The sequence below is a fragment of the Lactuca virosa genome, chromosome 3 (genome assembly GCF_052849685.1).
Source record: "Lactuca virosa cultivar CGN04683 chromosome 3, Lactuca_virosa_CGN04683_v6, whole genome shotgun sequence".
Classification (NCBI taxonomy): domain Eukaryota; kingdom Viridiplantae; phylum Streptophyta; class Magnoliopsida; order Asterales; family Asteraceae; genus Lactuca; species Lactuca virosa.
Genome location: NC_136428.1, coordinates 343659444 through 343680500, shown reverse-complemented (window position 1 = coordinate 343680500; position 21057 = coordinate 343659444). Strand labels below are relative to the sequence as shown.

The 21057-nt window shown below is 34.3% G+C and overlaps 1 protein-coding gene across 1 annotated transcript; it reads left to right on the top strand.

Moving 5' to 3' along the window:
• Window positions 1-12003: 12003 nt before the first annotated feature.
• LOC145167508 (protein argonaute 4-like) lies at window positions 12004-20692 on the top strand. Its single transcript, XM_079086722.1, has 23 exons — window positions 12004-12178; window positions 13481-13705; window positions 14601-14806; window positions 14888-15100; window positions 15637-15773; window positions 15860-15957; window positions 16034-16131; window positions 16515-16683; window positions 16778-16894; window positions 16987-17094; window positions 17157-17219; window positions 17310-17423; window positions 17515-17680; window positions 17771-17883; window positions 18414-18551; window positions 18652-18782; window positions 19099-19164; window positions 19377-19440; window positions 19538-19649; window positions 19727-19800; window positions 19941-20035; window positions 20155-20186; window positions 20269-20692. Exons 2-23 carry the CDS (start codon window positions 13490-13492, stop codon window positions 20448-20450), a joined length of 2712 nt encoding a protein of 903 aa, XP_078942848.1. The 5' UTR covers window positions 12004-12178; window positions 13481-13489; the 3' UTR covers window positions 20451-20692.
• Window positions 20693-21057: the final 365 nt, after the last annotated feature.

Here is a 21057-nt window from a genome sequence, read left to right as displayed (position 1 = left end):
CAACCTACAAAAGGTATTCATCTAGATCTGAGTTTCTTATGTATAGTTTGAATTGTATACACTAGATCTAGGGTTTGCAAGACTTGGATAATTGCATGTTCAATTAGAGAAACCTAGATCCAAGCATTAGTGTTTGCATGTGCACATAGGAAAGTTCTTATGGCTCAAACCCATCACATACAACTTGTATTGTATGATGTATGGAAATCTTGGTACTTAAGTAATTAAGACTAATTCCTTGTTCACATAAGTATGTGAGTCAAGTGAAGGACTAAAGGAACTAGTACACAATGTGGTGCACTAGTCAAGTCCACCATAAATAATAATAACATTATTCGTCATGATTTACTAAAGGTCTAGTAAATGTGGTTATACTTACAAGATTAAGTGTAATTATGAATCATTGAAAAGTTTCAATGAATGACAGAACGAATAAGTAGAATCAATGAAGGCAGAAAGATAAAAAGTTTCTCTAATCTAAGAAGAAGGGATAGTACTTTTGTATCATGTTTATGATCGTCTTAATGATTAAGAATCATATCACAATTCATCCTCTAAGGACACCTTAGTGCACTAGTATGGCTAAAAAGAGTAATTGAGAATTGTTGAAGTGGTTAAGTCAATAAGATGTATCGTACTTCGTTTCAAAATCAAGTCTTAGAGTCATACTCCAAGATTGTGACTTGAGTGACATAATCTTAATTAGGAATGTTCTTACACTTGCACATTTTGGTAAGTTGTGATGTCTTGAATAGGACAAAGGTCAACTAGTACCACATTGCGTGTAGGTTTTGTTTTGATATAGACACACACTAACTCTTGAATATTTGTTTTGTCAAGAAATGTTTCTTGATAAGAGAATCTAATATGTCAAGAGGTCAGTGGGAGTCTAAAGATATTGAAAAGTTTCAAGAACTAATTGAGAGTAAACCTATTAAACACTAGCACACGACTTGAGGTTTGTAACCCATCGTGTTGACAAAATTTTATTTCTATGCCATTCCAGTTAAGTCACTTATGCATATGAGTTCTACGAGTTCTCAATTGACTGCATAAGGGCAAACACCTTGTTCAATGAAAGTACATTGACTAACATAGGTGAGCTGCTAAATAACTTGGAAGCAATGGTGGGACCCTTGATGACAATAAATTAAGAATGAACAAGTTTTGTCCATAAGAGTTTGAATTTGTCACAAACATTATCTTATGATTATGCTTATGACAAATTTGCATGGATAGGAACACATGCACCATAAAATCTAAGTGTCATAAGGTTTCTCTCCTTCATGAAAATGATTGTGAGGAAACGCTTTCACTAAGATAGATTTTAAGGAGATAGCGATTATGTAAATTGCATTCTCAAATTCGATTATGATTACGACATCCCTCTTCATATCTCCGAATTATGAGATTTGGCAATTAGTCTGAACATTTGGGACTTAGTAATATAAGTTATGAATTAGGTTAGACACACATGTGAGCTGTCTAAGGAAAGGTGTGTGAGTTTGAGAAGCTTAGATAAAAGGCTTATCGAAGCACATCGTATTGGAAATATGAACTTTGGAAGTCAATAAGTATTGTCTTCTAGAAGTCCAACTGTTTTCTGAATACGTGTCAAAGCTAGTGGGAGTATAAATGTTATGCTATAATGGATATAATCATCATGTTAGTGGGAGCATGATTATTGTTATTTTAAGTATTGCAAGTTGGCAATATTAATTATAGAAAAACAAAAATTTCACTTTGCAAAGTTGCAGGGGTTGAAAAGTTGTTTTTGCTATAATTAAGGGAGATAATGTTGTACTTCGTTTCCAATCTAAAAGCTTAGATCGAGAAATTTTAATTGAATTTAGTCAATGATATATTTATTATTTGCATTCTCAAAGTTCGATTATGATTACGTCATCCCTCTTCGTAGTTCGAATTTTGAGAACTTGGCAAATAGAAATATTATGGCAAAAGACTGGTAAAGTATCACGTCTTTATGTAAGACATTATGCTTCGGGTTCCATACGCTTCGGGTAGAGGATCAATCGCATATGCTATAATAATTGACCGTTATTAAATTTTTCCAAATGCCTAGGGCATTAAGAGGGAAAAAGCACTGGAACCGGACATGACTAAGTTTATTAAACAATTCGCCAAGGATTGGTCGCTTATGAACAGTTGGAAGTATAGTAATAGATGGACCATATCGACATTATTATAAATAGATAGGATTCTATTTAGAATGAGTTGTCATATGGAAAATATGGAAATATTTCCATATTGAGAGTTGGACGTTAAGAATCTATATGTCTAGATTAGAAACTTTTATGCAAGAAGGATGTTCAAAGGAATGTACTTTGAATATGAGACTTCGTATCTATGGAATTGTCTTGCAAAAATTTCCAATAGATGACTTTGTAATTTAATTGGCAAGGTATTTGTGACTTTGGCGTTGTGATATTACGAAAGAATCATTGCATAAAATGTTAGAATCTAATATATTCTATAAGTGGCAATAACTTGATATTCGTACACTTGAGGTAAGGATTGGGAATTGTGAAATGAGTGTGATTGAAAATATGTTCAATTGATCCATTTCACAAAGTAAGGACCATAGGAAAACATAGTGTGCAAGCTAAGAGCACGGGACAACTATAGTTATAATTCAAGTAGTAAGTTGATTACCCAAAGCAACAAATAATGAGTAATCAATATGGTGATAAATAAAAGGTGTTTTATTTATACTCAAAAGTTTGAGGCCATATAGGATTAGTATTATTCTTGTGTTTCACTTTGCATGTTTTGACTTCCTGAATAATTAAATTATTTCAGAATAATCAAATTATTTGAACGGTCCACAGTCGTTCATATGTTGGAAGTTGGTATGAATGAAGACTGTCATGAATTGGTGTGTAGATTGTCTAAAATGTGTTAGACATAGCAAAGGTTTGCTGCAACGTTCATGAGTGATTATGAATATGATTTGAGCATTGGATTAAAACCCACGCTCACTTAGATTGCTTCATGGATTTTATCACGAGTGATTGGTGAGACGATAATATCTTATATTCTTGAAACCGAGATGTGTGAGTTGTATCTTGCAAATCGGTTGCACATTGATAATATGTAAACGCACCAGTAACTTGGTGTTATAAAACATATTGTTGTGTGTGATTCGGTGAATGAGTACAAGCGAGCATTGAATCGAAGTTTATCCGTTCCTTTTACCCAAAGTGGGATAAAAGCGATATATGTGGGTCCCTCGATGATTTAGTGGTGACATCCTAAGCGCTTGGCCAAGTCGGGACTAAGTTGATGTGTTCAACTGTAGTCTGTTGTCAGTCGTCATAAATCGGAAATCGGGAAACAACACATAGACTGAGAGAATGATTATAATCCATGTCTCATGTCTATACGATATCTAGAATGGAGGAATATATGATCCCTTATCTAAATGACAGGTTGTTGATAAGATCAGAGTTCGACAACGTCTTTGAGAGGTACGATTGCTAATCAGATTCTACTTGCATTTATGGTTACTAGACTTATCCAAGTGGGAGACTGTTAGATTGGTGTCTAAGCCCGTAACCATATTTGGTAAGTACTTGACCCGGTTGTGCATGGTCCTTTTGGGTTGCCTTCACCAAAGCAACTTAACTGGAGAAATAATAGAGAAAGAGGTTATTATGGTTTATTAATATATTATAAGAATAATATATTAAAAGAGAAATCATATTTTTTTAATTAACATTGGTTAAGAATTAATTAAGAATTAATTTTGTGATCAAAAGAAGTTAATTGAACTAGGGGGACTGAACTGTAATTATGTGATAGTTGCAAAGTAGGGCAAAGGATGCCCTATATGATAGGGTGGACGAATTCAAGGGGATAAGGCCTTAGAATTCGTCCATGATAAGGTTTCTAGGGTTATCCTTTGGGCTGCTTGGTGGCTAAGCAACCAGATAAGGATAAGGACTGAAACCTTAATTCCTACACCTATATAAAGACCCCTTGGCATAAGAAATTTGTGCACTTGTTCCTAGAAGTTCCCAGAGCCGATTTTCTACCTCTCCCCTCTCTCTCTCTCTTGACTCTCCATTGCCCTTGGTGTTTGTGAGCCATTAGAGGTGCTACACTTGTGGCACTTGCTTTCAAGACAAGAAGATTGAATATTTGAGTTGTTATTACAATATAACAACAAGAGGTATGTAAATATTTCTCCTATGTGAATTTCGAAATTACTAGGAGCATGCTAGGGTTCTTCATGTGTTCATAGTGTTGTATGTCTAATAGAAAAACATAGATCCAATTATAGGGTTGCATGCACACATAGGATTGTTTGTATAAAACCCATCAATTTTAACATGTAGTATTTCCAGCTACAAACTTCATTAATAATGAGCGCGTTACCAGTGATCGCATTGATTTCAATCTTCTGACTTCAGTCAAATGCTACATCGAACTCGGTTCTCGGAACCACGTAACAACTCATCGTAGTCGGACTCAATTCGATATGACCACTAGGGTCGGAATAACAACCATCTTACTAGTCATTACCGAAACAATGGTAACGACATACTTGAATAAAAACGGAATCAATCACTAGCTTCTTGGGCCGAAAACTCTCTCCTTGAATCTTATTGGGCCGAAGCCTTTTCTTTGGACCATTTTGGGCCGAAAACTCATTTTTGGGCCAAGCCAAAAATCGAAACCCATTTCTTTTGGGGTTCCTTTTGGACCGAGAACCCTAGGGCTCAGTTAAGGTTTAACAACAAAAAAAAGGAAGAAAAGAAATGGATTAAGGAGTGACACCTCATGATTAACCAATAAATTTCCAAGTAATTAACTAACATACAACAATGTGATTATCCAACATACACCCAAGCTTGTACTAGTTACCCAACATGTTTCTAGGCCATCCCTTTTCCCCTTCCCTCTCTTATGTTCGGCCGAATCTACACCCTCACACACAACTCATTTGTAATTCATCACTCTCCAAACTCTCTCAAATCCTCTCATTTTTCCCTCAAATCTTCGTGTGTATGTGTGTGTTCTTCAAGGGATTTTATCCAAAAGCTCATAAACTTGGTAAGTGTTATTGTTAACCTCAAGTATTCTTACATCTTTCCAAGCTAAAACTCTTATTTACACACTTTTATTGTGTGCTAAACTCTTAGAACCCTTGAAATTCAGAAAATATCATCAAGAGGTGCAAGGCTAAGCTCGACAATCTCATCACTCTCCTTTCTACCTATCACCCAAAATCAACCAAGGTGAGCGTCATACCCCACCATTTTCGTGTTTCTCTTACTCTTTGGGGGGGGGGGGAATACACGTCAAAGTTTCGGTTAACCGTTGGATAATTGCATGAACCTATGTGTTATGTGTTTAACCTTTGGGTCATTGCTTGAACATGGAGTTTATCTCATACATCGTCATAAAAATGATGAGAAAAGTGTTTGTTATCATATATGTTGCATGAAATTTTTATGGATATGCGTTGCGCATTAAAAAATGGCAAGAAAATGAGTGTTGTGCTCAACATGTTAACTTTTGGATATATATATATATATATATATATATATATATATATATATATATATATATATATATATATATATATATTGAGTTTAGGTCATTTTTGGTCACTTAACTTTTGATTTTGTGCTCATTTGGTGACTTAACTCTTTTTAAGTTTTAAAAGGTCATCAAACTTTTGAATTTGTGCTCATTTAGTTACTTAACTTTTGGTTTGGTCACTTAAATTTTAGATTTGTGCTCATTTAGTCACCTAACTTTTAAAATTGTGCTCATTTAGTCACTAAACTTTTGAAAAAATTTAAAATTTTAGTGACTAAATGAGCACAAAGCCAAAAGTTTGATGACCTTTTAAAACTTAAAAAGAATTAAGTGACCAAATGCGCACACAACAAAAAGTTAAGTAACCAAAAATGACCTAAACCCTATATATATATATATATATATATATATATATATATATATATATATATCTCCCGAAACCGACACCTGAAGAACGTCATGATAGACATATCAGTCACATCAAGCATGGTTGTAACGACTCACGTAGGGATTAATAACGTTATTTTGGATTTACGAAAAATACACACTTCACTGGTTTTATAATATATAAAACTACGCTTTATTTCCAGTACACTATTACCACCACTCCGATCTTAGGTTTAAGACTATAATTTTTCTTACAACAGAAAATCTGGGATTTTTTGGGGATCTACACTTTACAACTACAAATAAAAAGAAAACAAAGTACATGCATGCAATTATTCACAGTTTTAGAACGAGACTCACAAACCATTTTTCATAGAAAATATCAGATTTTCTGGAGTTTTACAAAATATTGCAAAAAATAATGTTACAAAACTTTACATACAAACATGCTTATGAACTCACTAACATTCTATGTTGACGCTTTTCAAAAGGACTTGTATTCTCAGGGACTCAGTGAACAAGTATTTGGACCATGGAATTCGGATATTTGCGACATTCTGGAAATTCGTACTTTATGTCACTTTTTGTGTAAATTTGTGAACAAATACAATATGTAAACAATGTATGTTGGTATCTTTTAATGTATGATGTTTGGTTGCTATGTTTCATTCATATTCAATTGTTTTGATACTACATAATGACGTCATCCGCCCCCGAACGTTTCCGCCGTCCTGGTTCGGGGGTGTGACAGATTGGTATCAGAGCATTGTTTATAGTGAACTATTATATCTAACCATACAAGATATGCAACTATAAATACAATGAGAATAAAACACTCTGACTAAAAATATACATACCTATGTGCATACTATTTGTAGTGTTATTACAAGAAGACGAATAAAAGTCTTTAGAGGAGTTGAATATCACGGTTAAACCTAGGCAGTTATGTAATCATATTTGGGATAAATATAGCCTGATCAACTATATTTATTCGAAATATGACCAACATGTGTTTGGGAGTGATCGGGATGGACGACAAATCTAAAACTTACCAACCTTAATCCCAAAGGTTCTAGGGAACCAAACATAAACAATTAAAATACTATATGGGTATTTTGGTATTGTGTGGAATTTTCATGTATTTTCTCGTATCTTCTCTTGTACTTACATTCTCGTACAAATGAAATGGCAGGATATCGTTTTCCCGGAGACCCCTATTTTCCCAATCAGGGAAATGAAGGGTGGATAGAGGAGGATATAACGCCCGTAGATCCGGGCAAGTCAATTTAGAGATAATAGGGGTCGAAAACGACTTTTCGACAAAAGATTATTTAGAATAAATAATCTTAACCAAGTTGTAGAATACGTCTCAAGGTTTCCGTACATATAAAGAATGCCGAAATCCGAGTTATAACGAAGAAGTCATGACCCGTCGAAGTTTTACGGCAGAACCGGCACGGCACCGGGAGACGTAAATAGTGAATTTACGATAGAGCGACTTTTAGCCTTAGCGATCTAAACGAAAGTCGTAGAAAATGTTAAACCGAGAACATACAAAAAAAGTACGCCCAAATCTGACTTCGTATGAGGAAGTTATGAATTTTCTAAGATTTGGCATAGCAGTGCACGACCCGAAACTCGAATTTTAGCTCGAGCAGTTTTTGGCCTACGCGACCTAAAGGAGAATTTAAGATCTCATTAATAGGAACTCAACGGTAAAAAGACAGATGAAAACGGAGTCCGTATGTAGAAGTTATGAATTTTACGCGGACATTAAACAGTATAATCTCCTCGTACTGTTAAATTTAAGATCGGTCGAGAATTAGCCGACGGAGTGAAAATGAAAGTTGTAGATCTTATTTTTACATACGCGTGGATATAAAGAACGTCAAAAACGGAGGTCGTATGTGAAAGTTACGGATTTTAGAAGTCGGAAGTGTGCTGTGCGAAAGTGGGTGATGTGGCACAATCTTGGCCATTGCTTTCTCCCCAAGTCTTGCCACTAGATGGTAACATGTGGCACCAAGTTCAGCCATTTTCACCCTATAAATAGAACCTCTCTCACCCTCATTTTCTTCACATCTTTCCCATTCTTTCTTCTCTTTTCTCTCTCTCTAGAACCTCTCTCTAGCCCCGAAACCCCCCGAAAAGCCTAGGGAACCTCCCTAGCACGAGGCGGAAGCCCCGGAGTGCTCGACGGCTCCGAGAAGAAGAGCTTTTTGGCTCGAGAACGCTGCTCCAAGCAAAGCCCGGTTTTCTATAAAACCCGCTGTAAGTGAGCTACGCCTACGCTATTTTTAATATAGCTTTTATTTAATTATAGTAACGTTATTAGGAACTTATAATAAGTACTTGAGCTATTATTATGGGTTATATAAGTATTTTTTAACGCTTATATAATAGTAATAATAGCTAGACTATTAATTAGTCTCGGCGAATAATAGACTAAACTCTAGTGGTAATAATACTAGGTTTCGTCGAAGGAAATTATTTTTAAGAAGCGAAGCGCTGTCTGAGTTCGGATTCACCGCCTTTTCAAGTGAGTGCATGGTCCCTTTCATCTTACACATAGATATGAAGTATTTTATATAAATTACGTGCTATGTGTGCATATTATCTGAATACTTGCTGTCTATGATGGATGAATGATTTTATACATGTTTTAAATGATTTAAATATATATTTATTTTATATCTACAAATATGTTGGGATAAAACATGGGTAGATGAAATAGTTGGTGTGTGATGAAATAAAATGATGAGAGATAGGTGATGATAGGAAGGTGATGATAATTAGGTGATGGATAGGTGATGATGAATCGGTGATGTAGGATGAAATATACTATAACCTTGTCCGACAATTTGGAGATGTAGTAATCTACTAGAGTATAGATGGCGACCACAGACTATTCTAGACAACCCGTGGAAACACCAGCAGACTTATAACCTGTAGGTGATGAATTACGAGTCCAGGTGATGTTGTGACTGTATATTCATGTGATGATACTCTAACCCTTACTATGAATTACGAGTTCAGGCGACGTTGTAACTACGTATTCATGCCTTAGGAACGAGCATATAAGGAAATGTGAGGTAAAAAGATGAGAGGTAAATATGATATAGGAGATGACCCTTAAGATAATTCTTTAAGGAATATTAAAGAAGATAACGGGGATGGGTAATCGGGTTGATTGTTTGATGTTTAAATATAATAATTATATTATTGTGGGTTGAAAACCCTATGTACTCACCAGGTTTCCCAACCTGACCCACTCCAACTTATTTGTATCACAAGTGTCGATACGAAGCTACTTTGCGCTGAGAGATTTAAAAGAGATGTAGATCACTAGTGTAAATGAATGTAAGTTCTGTTTATGCTTATGTTTCTGTATTGACGATGACATCCCAAATGTTTTAAATGAATAAAAATACATTTCTTCGAAAATGCTTTGATAACGTATTTATCATATTTTTCTGGGAACAAATTCCGCAACATTTTTATTAAAAGAAGTACTCTGATTTTTATAAAGCATAAACAAAATCGGTCTTTTCTGGCCGTGAAAATGGGGATGTCACAGAGGAGCCCATGGAGGACCCAGAGGAGGAGCCCATGGAGGACCCAGAGGAAGAAGATATCGATGATGAAGTCAATGATGAGGAAGAAGAGGAGGAGGATGACTCGGACGCAGAGTCCGAAGTCATCAACCCACCCTACATGGCTAGGGTACCGGCGCACCGAATGGGCCACAAACGACCCTACACCCTCCTTGGCATACGATCTAGAGCGATGGAGTCGGCACCAGGGACAACATCCACCATTCGGGATGGATCGAGGATTTTACGACCTTCTCCATGGAGGGCCAGCAGACCGCGCACTTCCTGTTATGGTCCGGAGGATTACTGACATTGGAGACCATGCTCAGACCACAACCCATCGAGTCATGGAAAATGAGGGTTGCTCTGGAAGTCACTACCGCACACACTCACGACCTCCAGCGGGACTACTACCCGATGGAGCAGCTCATCGAGGACCTTGTCTCCGCACGAGGGGAGATAAGGGAGTACCGGGAGCGACATGCGACCCTTTAGGAGAGGGTGCGGATCGCCGAGCGTCGACTAGCCGAACTTCAAGGCGCTTCTACCTCTTCCCAGGCACCACCAGGGACGATTTGCCGTGAGTAGGACCTATCCTACTCACCGTCTATCATAGCTTAGATGTTAGAGTATGTGTTAGTGCTATCACTTTCTTTTGTTATGTAGGACCGACCCTACTATCCGGAGGGTCGTTGTGCTATCACTATCAGATTATTATCATAATGTACTATAGACCTTTTCAAAGGTCAAATTTTCTCATGCCATGTACTAAAACCTTATCATTAATTAAACAAGTATGTGTTTTACTTTCTTAGATGTTGTTATCTGTTATGTATTATCTTTTCATTTTTATTTGTGAAACATGGAAACAATCAATTACAACAAAAACATGAAAACATCAACAAAACACCAATCTTCAATCCTTACTTATTGGGTTAAATTTCTTATTTTAGTTTTTTATTTGTTATAGTATATATTAAATATTAAATAATAAAAAATACATATTATGATTCGGTTTCTATAGTTTTGAGTCGGTTCGGTTTTAATAGGTTGATTTCTGAACCCACAACTAAAATTATTTTTTTGCTTTTGAAACGTTTTTCGGTTTCATCGATTTTTCGGTTTTCGAGTTCCGTTTTAATCACTCCTACGTAATACCCATGTTATTTGTCGCACTTCCATTGTATAATACCTATTTTTATAATAACAACATACAACATTGTTCTATGTCAAAACCAGTCTCTACACATTGTATGTAGTTTTGGTTGGTGGTGATCGGTGATAGTGATGATTGTGACGATGTAGATTGGTGGCTGATGTGTGATGGTTGATTTTCTAACAACATGTGGTTGGTCTTTTAATTTAAAATTAGAAAAATAAGAAAAAGAGAATTACAAAAACAATTTCATCATTTAACACACATTTAATGGAACATTATAGATGATAACCATATAAAAAACAAAAACCGACCACAATCTAACGTAATAAATGAAAATCAATTTTGCCAAATGTCATGTTTTCATTGAATTTGATACATGTCATTTTTTAAGAGTTTTTGAATTATTTTTTTTCCACTTGTTATTTTTTTGTATTTTTTATTTTTTTAAATTTTAAATCCACATTTTAATGAGATTTATATATGTAAGGTAGATCATTCTATCAAACTTCATAATAAATGTTCTACAACTTTTCAAATCTTATACTAAATTATATATTAAATTACTTACTTTAATTTAAAATCCATATTTTAGTGAGATTTATATATATGTAAAGTAGATCATTCTATTAAATTTCATAATAAATGTTCTACAATATTTCAAATATCTTATATTATATTATACTACTTTATTTATTATATTCATTGTATTTATATAAACTTATTATTTAAAAAAATATGTAATGCTTATAATTTTATATTAAACTTTTTTTTTTCTAAACCCGTATAATTCAAAGGTTTCACACCTAATACATATTAAACCACAATCAAACAATAATTTACTTTTTTTAATAATCATTATTAGCTCTAACATTATTATGGTAAATTATATTTTACCATATGTATGTTTATTTGCATATGGAAATCCCATCAAAATCAATCACATAAATCTCACTTATATTAGTAAAATTTCATCTAAAAAGGTAAGAAATTATGCAATCATCTCGTATTTTGGAAGTTGATTCTTAAGAACATATGGAGGTGATACGAAGAGGGCGCGTGGCAAGATAGCTATAGATAGCTATAACTTATACTTATGAGCTTTATTCTTATTAAAATATGGAAAGTAATGACGCACTCAAAAGAGAAGCGCGTGGGATTTAAACAATAGTTTTTGGTGCATGAGATCATGACGCAACCACAGAGCGCGTGGAAAGAAAAAAAGTTTGTTGGCCCAAACGTCACTTTTCCCTGTAACTTACTACCCCATTAAATCCTCGACTCCACTCTCTTCATCAGTCCTCATTTTCATTTTAGGGTTTTTACCCCTTCTTCTTCGTCGTTCTTTGTGTGAATTTCGTCGTTCTTCGTCACAAAGTACTCCTTACTTTGTGATTTTGTTCTCTGGTTGTTGTTATTCGGGTTCTAGGCTGGTGATCTAGATTTCGAAACAAGGGTTCTCTCTGAGTTTCAGGTATAATTACTAGGATTTTTTGATCGTTGTTTCTGTCGTGCATGGTGTTTTCTGACTAGTCTGGTTCTCTTTCACCTTTTTACTAAATTTTTGAGTTAGTTTAATTTTGATTTTATTGATTTTACTTTTGATGGTTCCATTTTTTGATTTTATAAAGAAGTTTTCGGTCATAGTCCCCTGCAATTTCTAGATTACTTTTCCGATTTGGATGGAGTAGAAATACATTAATATTTATGGTATTGGTTTCGTAAATGTACCAAATACTTGATTAGTGAAAGGGGTTTTCAGTTTTCGCTATTATATTGTGTATACGTTTGCCATTTTTGAAGGATCTGCTGAACTAAAAGTGTATTTATAATTATTTGTGATTTTATAAGAAACGAGCAGGAGTGGTGTGTTTATTTTGCTAAATCAAAAGGGGTTTCTGATTTGCTGAATTAAAAATTCATACATATTTTTGTTCATGATTTTGTTGATGTTCCAAGTAATTGATTGGTTTATTTGCTTTCATTTGTTGTTTTTTGAAAGGATTTTCATGATTCATGGTTTATAATTTTTTGTACATTCATCTTTCTGAAGGAATTGGTGGTACAAAAGTACTATGTACTTTTTTGTCATATTTTGTTGATATTTGAAAGGGAATTTGAAATATTTATGTGTATTCATATAATTTTTGGTGGATTAGAAGTACATTTGTGTTTATGCTCTTGATTTTCTTTAAGTAACAAAAAGTTATCAGTTTATTTTTTCGAAATATGAAATTTTTGGAAGGATTTTTTAGTATATGGCTTTTATGTTCAGTGTTTTTCTAATTATTTATGTTATTATTTAAGTAAAATATCAAGTATTTTCTGGCCTAATTTGCTATTACGTTGTTGATTTTAAAAAGGGTTTTCAAATATCAGCTTTTTTTATTTTGCTATATTTGTTGCATTCTCGAGAATTTTAAGATATGTCTTTATACTGTGTTGGTGTAGCATCTCTGTAAACAGCTATAGAAATCAGAACCTGGATGAACTTCTATTTTTCATTTTGTATTTTCTAGCTTAAAGTCCAAATTAGGTTAACATATATCTATAAATCAAGTTTATAATTTACAATTTCTATTCCTTGTTCCATTAAGCAAAATGCATTGTTTATAGTCTCCCCCCTTTAAAGATATTGCAATTAGGTAGATCTTTCACTGTACAATGTTGCACTACTAATAGTTGCAAGTAAGATACTATAATAAGCAAATAAGTGAAATATTTTTCTACTTGAGTGATGCTTTATGATGATGCTAACTTGTTCTGTTGTTTGTAGCATCCAAAAATGGATCCAGAAAATGGAAATGGTGATGCTTTGCCACCTCCTCCACCTGTCCCAGAAGATGTTGTTCCAATAAAAGCGGAGCCTGAGAAAAAGAAGGTGATGAGGGTTCCCATGGGGAGGCGTGGTCTGGCCACCAGAGGCAACAAAGTTCAACTGTTGACCAACCATTTCAAAGTCAACGTCTCTAATGTTGATGGACACTTCTTCCACTACAGTGTATGTTTTTTTTTTGTTACTTTTATAAAAGTACTAATTGGAGTTAAAACATTTTTTAGTTTGTCTTTCTTTTAACCAAAAAAAACTAGCTGAAAATGACATGAAAATGAGGCATTTCTCATCCAGTCATTAACATTTTACAAAATTTCTCTCTTTTAGTTTTTTCTTCTTCCTCCAATATATTTTGAACATAATTTATCCAAAAAGAAGCACCTTGTGTTTCTCTTTGACTGGCAGCTTTCTCCATTAGGTCCGAACTTTATACATAATTTTCATCACTTATTTTTCTCTTCTTTCTGAAATATTTTCTTAAATATTGTAATGTCCAGAAAACACTTAATGTGTGTTTTGGTGACTAGATGCAAAAAAAGAATGACTTAATTAGGAAAGTCATGCAAATGAGGCTTTCCCTTTTGGTTCCTAACATTTTTTAAAATTCCCCTTGTTTATTTTTCCATTCTTCTCAAATATCTTGTTAGCATCATTTATCTGAAAAGAATTTTATGGGTGTCTCTTTTCGACTTAATACAGAAAGAATGACTTTCTTTATTCAAGAAAATGAGGTACCCGATAAAGTCTAAACTTTTACAAAATTGGCCTCATTTATTTTTCCCTTCCTTCAGAAATGTTTTTTTAAAGATCATCTATATATCATATGACTATTACTTGAAATTACTACTTTTACTTGGACCTAAAACTTCCATTACTTTAAACTTTATCAAGTGTGTTTTTTTAGACATTTGGTCTATAGTCAAAAATACATCTTTCGAGTAACTTACCTAGCCAAAATCTGCGTATCTGTTACAAGTCTTGTAGCTTTAGATCATTTTTCTTGGTTTAAAGATTCTTTCAAGTGGTGAATTACTTAAAAAAGTCTTAAATTTATACCAAACAGGTCGCACTTTTTTATGAGGATGGACGCCCCATAGATGGAAAAGGCATTGGAAGAAAAGTGCTTGATAGAGTCCACGAAACATATGGTTCTGAATTAGCAGGAAAGGAGTTTGCTTATGATGGTGAAAAAAGTTTGTTTACTGTTGGAGCTCTTCCAAGGAACAAACTTGAATTCACTGTTGTACTTGAAAATGTCACTTCAAACCGGTAGGTATTGCATACTGTTTTACATTACTAATCTGTTTTATATATATGACTTTAAAATCTTATGAATTTGACAATGTGCAGTAACAATGGAAGTGCAAGTCCTGGAAGTCCTGACAATGACAAGAAGAGAATCAGGCGTTCATATCAATCCAAGACTTTCAAAGTGGAGCTGAGTTTTGCAGCCAAAATCCCAATGCAGGCAATTGCACAGGCTCTCAGAGGACAGGAATCTGAAAACTCCATGGAAGCCTTGAGGGTGCTTGATATCATCTTAAGACAACATGCAGCTAAACAGTAAGTTGTAACTTTTGTATTGAAATGTGTAATATAAAGAAACTAACAAAATGAATCGTATAATATAGGCAATGTATTGCATTTCTTTACTGGTAATAGCAATGGACTTTATTCTTTAACCCATAATAGTAACATACATGTACGCCTTTAACCCCAATATGGCAATGTAGTTAAATTTCGCTACAAATATAGGCAATGACCAATGTGTTTTCATTTTTTTTCTTCCCAAAATAGCAACTTACTTGTGTTTTTACCCATAATATAAGTATATAACATACTTGTATTTTCTTACTGTTGATATTACTTTACTTTATCTTTTCCCCATAACAACACTGTACTTGTGTTCTGCTACCAAGTTTGGCAATGTACCTTATTTGTTACATTTTCTCTATTATCGGTTAGTTATAAGTAAAAGTGTAAGTATGTTGCTATTATGGTTAAAAAACAGAAGTATGTTGTAAATGTTGGTTAAAAGAGTCTATTTCCTTTAATTTTCTCTATATTAATGTTGCCTAATTTTTTTAATCTAAAAACAGGGGCTGTCTACTTGTTCGACAATCTTTTTTCCACAACGATGTGAAGAATTTTGCTGATGTTGGAGGAGGTGTTCTTGGATGCAGAGGATTCCATTCCAGTTTCCGCACTTCCCAGGGTGGTCTATCCCTCAACATCGGTAAATATCTCATTTACTCTTTTTTCCATTTTTACCCCTGAAGTGAAGGTTATGAAATCCGAGTTACCATGGTTTATAATTACCAGATGTGTCTACTACCATGATCATCCAGCCTGGGCCGGTGGTTGATTTTCTGATTGCAAATCAAAATGTGAAAGATCCCTATTCTGTTGACTGGGCAAAGGTAACAAACCGTCATGTTGTCATTTCCTGAGGGGCTGATTTGTAAATTGTTGCTAAAAGTTTGTGGTTTGAATCAGGCAAAGCGTACACTGAAGAATCTGAGGGTGAAAACCAGCCCTACCAATACTGAGTACAAGATCACGGGTTTGAGTGAGAAGCCCTGCAACGAGCAGCTGTATGTTTTATTTTTATGTTATGGAATCATGGAATGGAATGGACCATTCCTGAATGGATGTGATTCTTTCCATTTTCTGTTCATTCCATCAGGGGTTGGTATGAAAATTTGCAATACAACCCTTTTTATTTATGTAGTTTTATTGACATTGTTTTTTAAAAACAAAAAGTTGTTTTCTAAACAAAGAAAAAAAATATATTGTTTTTACTACAACTTATTTAAGGTTTAGTGAGCTATTATTATGATTAAGTTTTACAATAAAGAGAATCATACGAAAATGCATTCGATTCCAACATGATCTTGGAATGTAATGAGTAATGACTCATTCCATTCCTCTGTCATGCAGTTCCAAACCTTCAACTAAATCGGTTTAATTGTTTCAGTTTTACCCTGAGGCAGAAGTCGAAAGATGAGAATGGTGAATTTGAGACTTTGGAAGTTACTGTTTATGACTATTTTGTGAATTATCGCAAAATCGAATTGCGATATTCTGGTGAACTTCCATGTGTGAATGTTGGGAAGCCTAAAAGGCCAACTTTCTTCCCCCTTGAGGTACAACGCAATGGGGCTCTATCTCTATGTTATGTGGGCCCACATTTGTCATATTCTAATGGTTGTTCTTACTATGTGTGGTGATTTGTTGTAGCTGTGTTCATTGGTCTCTCTGCAACGCTATACAAAAGCACTCAACACAATGCAAAGATCCTCTTTGGTGGAGAAATCCAGACAAAAGCCTCAAGAAAGAATGAAGGTTTTAACCGATGTACGTACACTACACTTTTTAAACTTCAAGGTGGTTTTTATTTATTACTTTTAAACACAGGATTCTGAATTTTTGCTTTGTGTATTTTTCAGGCACTAACACTCAATAAGTATCATGAGGAACCTTTGTTGAAATCATGTGGGATTTCAATAAACAGCAGCTTCACACAAGTGGAAGGCCGTGTTCTTGCAGCCCCAAAGGTACTTTTTTTTTTTTGATGGATTATAATTTTAATATTTTAATTTTGGTATTGCTGTTACAGTTGAAAGTGGGTAATGGAGAAGATTTCTTCCCGAGAAATGGTCGCTGGAATTTTAACAACAAAGTATGTATCTTTGATTTTTTTCAACTGTTATATGAATCTTTTACTTGAAACCGACATACATTATTTCTGAAAAGAAATGTTTTGATATAGAAACTTGTGGAGCCCACGAAAATCGAAAGATGGGCTGTTGTGAACTTCTCTGCTCGCTGCAACATTCAAAGTCTGGTGAAGGATTTAATAAAATGTGGAGGGCTCAAGGGAATCGTATGTTCTTATTTTTTTTTCCTTTATTATTTTTTTTTATAGACATAAGAATATATTTGAGTAACTAACTTGGTTTGAATCCGATGTGTAGAAAATTGATGAGCCTTTTGATGCATTTGAGGAGAGCCCACAAAACAGGAGGGCCCCACCTCTTGTTAGAGTTGAGAAAATGTTTGAAATGATAATGTCCAAGCTTCCTGGTGCCCCACAGTTTCTACTCTGTTTGTTACCTGAAAGAAAGAACTCTGATCTTTATGGTGATTCATCTACTTTTTATCTTTTATTTTTTATTTTTGGAAATTTAATCTATCTATCTATATGTTGATGAAATGTGTTTTGGTTGGTAGGTCCATGGAAGAAGAAGAATCTGGCTGATTTTGGTATTGTGACCCAATGCATAGCTCCAATGAGAGTCAATGATCAGTACCTCACAAATGTCCTGCTTAAGATCAATGCTAAGGTGAGTACACTTGAAGATACAATGGCATCAAGTTGTTATTAACTTTTCACTACTATAATTGAATAGATTTTTCAAAGCCTATTGTCCTAATAGGAAACAAATTGAAGGTACAATGCCTTGTATATATAATTGGATAGATTTTTCAAAGGCAAATATGTCTTGGAAGTAGAGTGCTGGTTGGTAACAAAAAGAAAATGAAAGGTGGATGTTATAATATACAAAAAAATAAAATAAATGTATGCTGCTATTTCTTGCATTTAGTGTAAAAGTTAAAGATGATTATTTTCAAAACCCCAGTTTGGAAAATACGTTAAATGCAAGAAATAACATCTTACCTTCCTTTCTTCCAATTATTACATCATTTTACTTTAAAAAATCTATCCATAGAAACATTGTACTGGAAGGTAGATTTTTGAAAATACAATGTGTTTGTTAACAAGAAGAAAGTTAGTAGGTTTCTTGAATACTAAATATACTTAAGTAGGTTGCCTAAAAAAGGAAAGGTTTTTGTTAATGTGTATGGTATGCAGCTTGGAGGTCTGAACTCAATGTTAGCTGTGGAGCATTCTCCTTCTATTCCACTTGTATCCAAGGTTCCCACAATCATTCTGGGCATGGATGTGTCTCATGGGTCACCTGGCCAATCTGATATTCCATCTATTGCAGCTGTAACTATTTTTCTTTCTCAAATTTATTAAAATTTCAAATTTATAGGAATGATAAAGAAAGATCCTTTATTTTGTTTGTTGTTTTTAATTTTACTAACAGGTTGTTAGTTCCCGACACTGGCCTTTGATCTCACGCTATAGAGCCTCTGTAAGAACTCAATCTCCAAAGGTGGAGATGATCGACTCCCTGTTTAAGAAAGTCTCCGACACTGAGGATGAAGGCATAATGAGGTATATATATATATATATATATATATATATATATATATATGACGAGGGAGGGTATTTTGTTTTTTTTTTTAAAAAAAAATTGAAGATTGGGGGGAATGTTAAAAATATAAAAATTCTGTCCATTAAACGATCAGAAAAGGGAATCTTGAATTCCAATTCTGTTGGAATCTGCAAACTGAACATGTTCTTGGCTGTTAAGAATGTCAGTTTTGAAACATTATACAAATAAAGAGTTTGAAGTTTGAGATTCACATCACAGCAAAATAGAGCAAAAGCAAATGAAGAGATTTTCTTTTTTTTTTTGTGTTTGTGGCAGGGAGCTTCTCCTTGACTTCTATACAAGTTCCGCTAAACGTAAGCCAGACCAGATAATCATCTTCAGGTGCATTTCTCATTTTAATATATTCTGCTATTTAAATTTAATTTTATAAGTTTTTACATATTTATGTCATTTTCTTTTAAAAAAGAACAAACTTGCTATTTTACTGTAAAAAGCTCTAACCTTTGAAAAAAATGTTACAGAAAATAGAAATACAATGAGGTATTTTTAGTAATTATTAATTTAAAATTTGATTATTTGTTATGTTATAATAGGGACGGTGTGAGTGAGTCGCAGTTCAACCAGGTGTTGAACATTGAACTTGACCAAATTATCGAGGTATTTGTATTTCTTATAACTATATATATATATAATAGTATCTTATGGTATTTTTAAGTGATTTGATTTACATATGGTAATGGTAATGGTGTGGTAGGCCTGCAAGTTCCTTGATGAGAAGTGGAACCCAAAATTTCTTGTGATAATTGCTCAGAAGAATCACCACACCAAGTTTTTCCAGCCAGGATCTCCAGATAATGTCCAACCTGGTAAATTAAATACTTGAGTTTTAGAAATGAGATAGATGGTTTAAAAATTGAATGATTATTATTATTTATTATAACAGGAACTGTGATAGATAACAAGGTCTGTCATCCTCGCAACAATGATTTCTACATGTGCGCTCATGCTGGCATGATTGTAAGTAACCCAACACTTTCTTTCTTTGTCAAATTCAAGTTACATGTTTTTGTTTGGCTTTAAAAAACAATAGAATACGAAAATATTGTTTTTACTAACTAATACTATTGGGATTGCAATTGAATAAAATATTTGAACAGGGGACAACCAGGCCCACTCATTACCATGTTCTGTATGATGAAATCGGGTTCTCAGCTGATGATCTCCAGGAGCTTGTCCACTCCCTATCCTATGTGTAAGTTGCTTTTGTCTCTCTCTCTCTCTCTCTCCCTTCCTTCCATATTTGTTTAATATTATGAAAATCATCTAATTAACTTTGAATTATTATTATTATTATTATTATTATTATTACAGTTACCAGAGAAGCACTACTGCCATATCTGTTGGTAAGTTGAAGTATTTTTAAAGTTGTAAATGAGTAAAAAGCAGTGGCATTTGTAGTAATAATGAATGGTTGGTTTTATGCAGTTGCACCAATTTGTTATGCACATTTAGCAGCCACTCAGATGTCTCAGTTCATGAAGTTTGAAGACCATTCGGAGACATCCTCCAGCCATGGCGGCACCGGGGTCACATCCGCTGGAGCAGTGGCGGTTCCTCAGTTGCCAAAACTTCAGGAGGCGGTTGCAAACTCCATGTTCTTCTGCTAAGCTAAGCTAATAAATGTTTTCTGTCTCTCTCTCTCTGTCAGACAGTAGTAGTAGTAGTAGTTTATGGTCATAATATGTGGATAGAGGTTAAGGTTTGCTTGGTTGTATGTGAATGAATGAATGTTTAGGATGGATGATGTTTGCTTGGATGGATTGCAACAGTCAACAAGTCTGACTTATCATGTTTTTTGGTTTTGGTTTTGGTTAGATCCAAATACTACTAGTCTTATGTTTAGCTTTAATGTGTGCTTTGCTTGCTTGCTTGTATTAGTCTAAAAGGTTTTTCAATCCATTTACAAAACATGTGTTTGGACTTTTTACCCCTCAATTTAATATTAAAGAGAGAGAGAGAGAGAGAGAGAGATCCGGTGCTTCTTTAACTTATGGGCTAATGTTAGGGGTGAGCAAAAACTGCATTTAGACCTGTCAATGGGGCGGGTTTGGAGCGAATCACCCTTGATCCAAACCCGTTAAAAAAATAAAAACATGACCCGTCCCGCTCCAATAACCCTCAGGGTCTTGAATAGTCGAATCCATACCCATATCCACCGAATCAGCGAATACCTGACCCATTAACCCGACCCTTTTATAATATTAAATTTTCATA

Excerpts from the sequence above, each read along its gene's own strand:
- LOC145167508 (XM_079086722.1), top strand. The coding sequence starts at position 13,490 with ATGGATCCAGAAAATGGAAATGGTGATGCTTTGCCACCTCCTCCACCT. Across the intron at positions 15,958-16,033 it reads ATTCTGTTGACTGGGCAAAG|GCAAAGCGTACACTGAAGAA; the intron begins GTAACAAACCGT and ends GGTTTGAATCAG. Across the intron at positions 20,036-20,154 it reads GTCCACTCCCTATCCTATGT|TTACCAGAGAAGCACTACTG; the intron begins GTAAGTTGCTTT and ends TTATTATTACAG.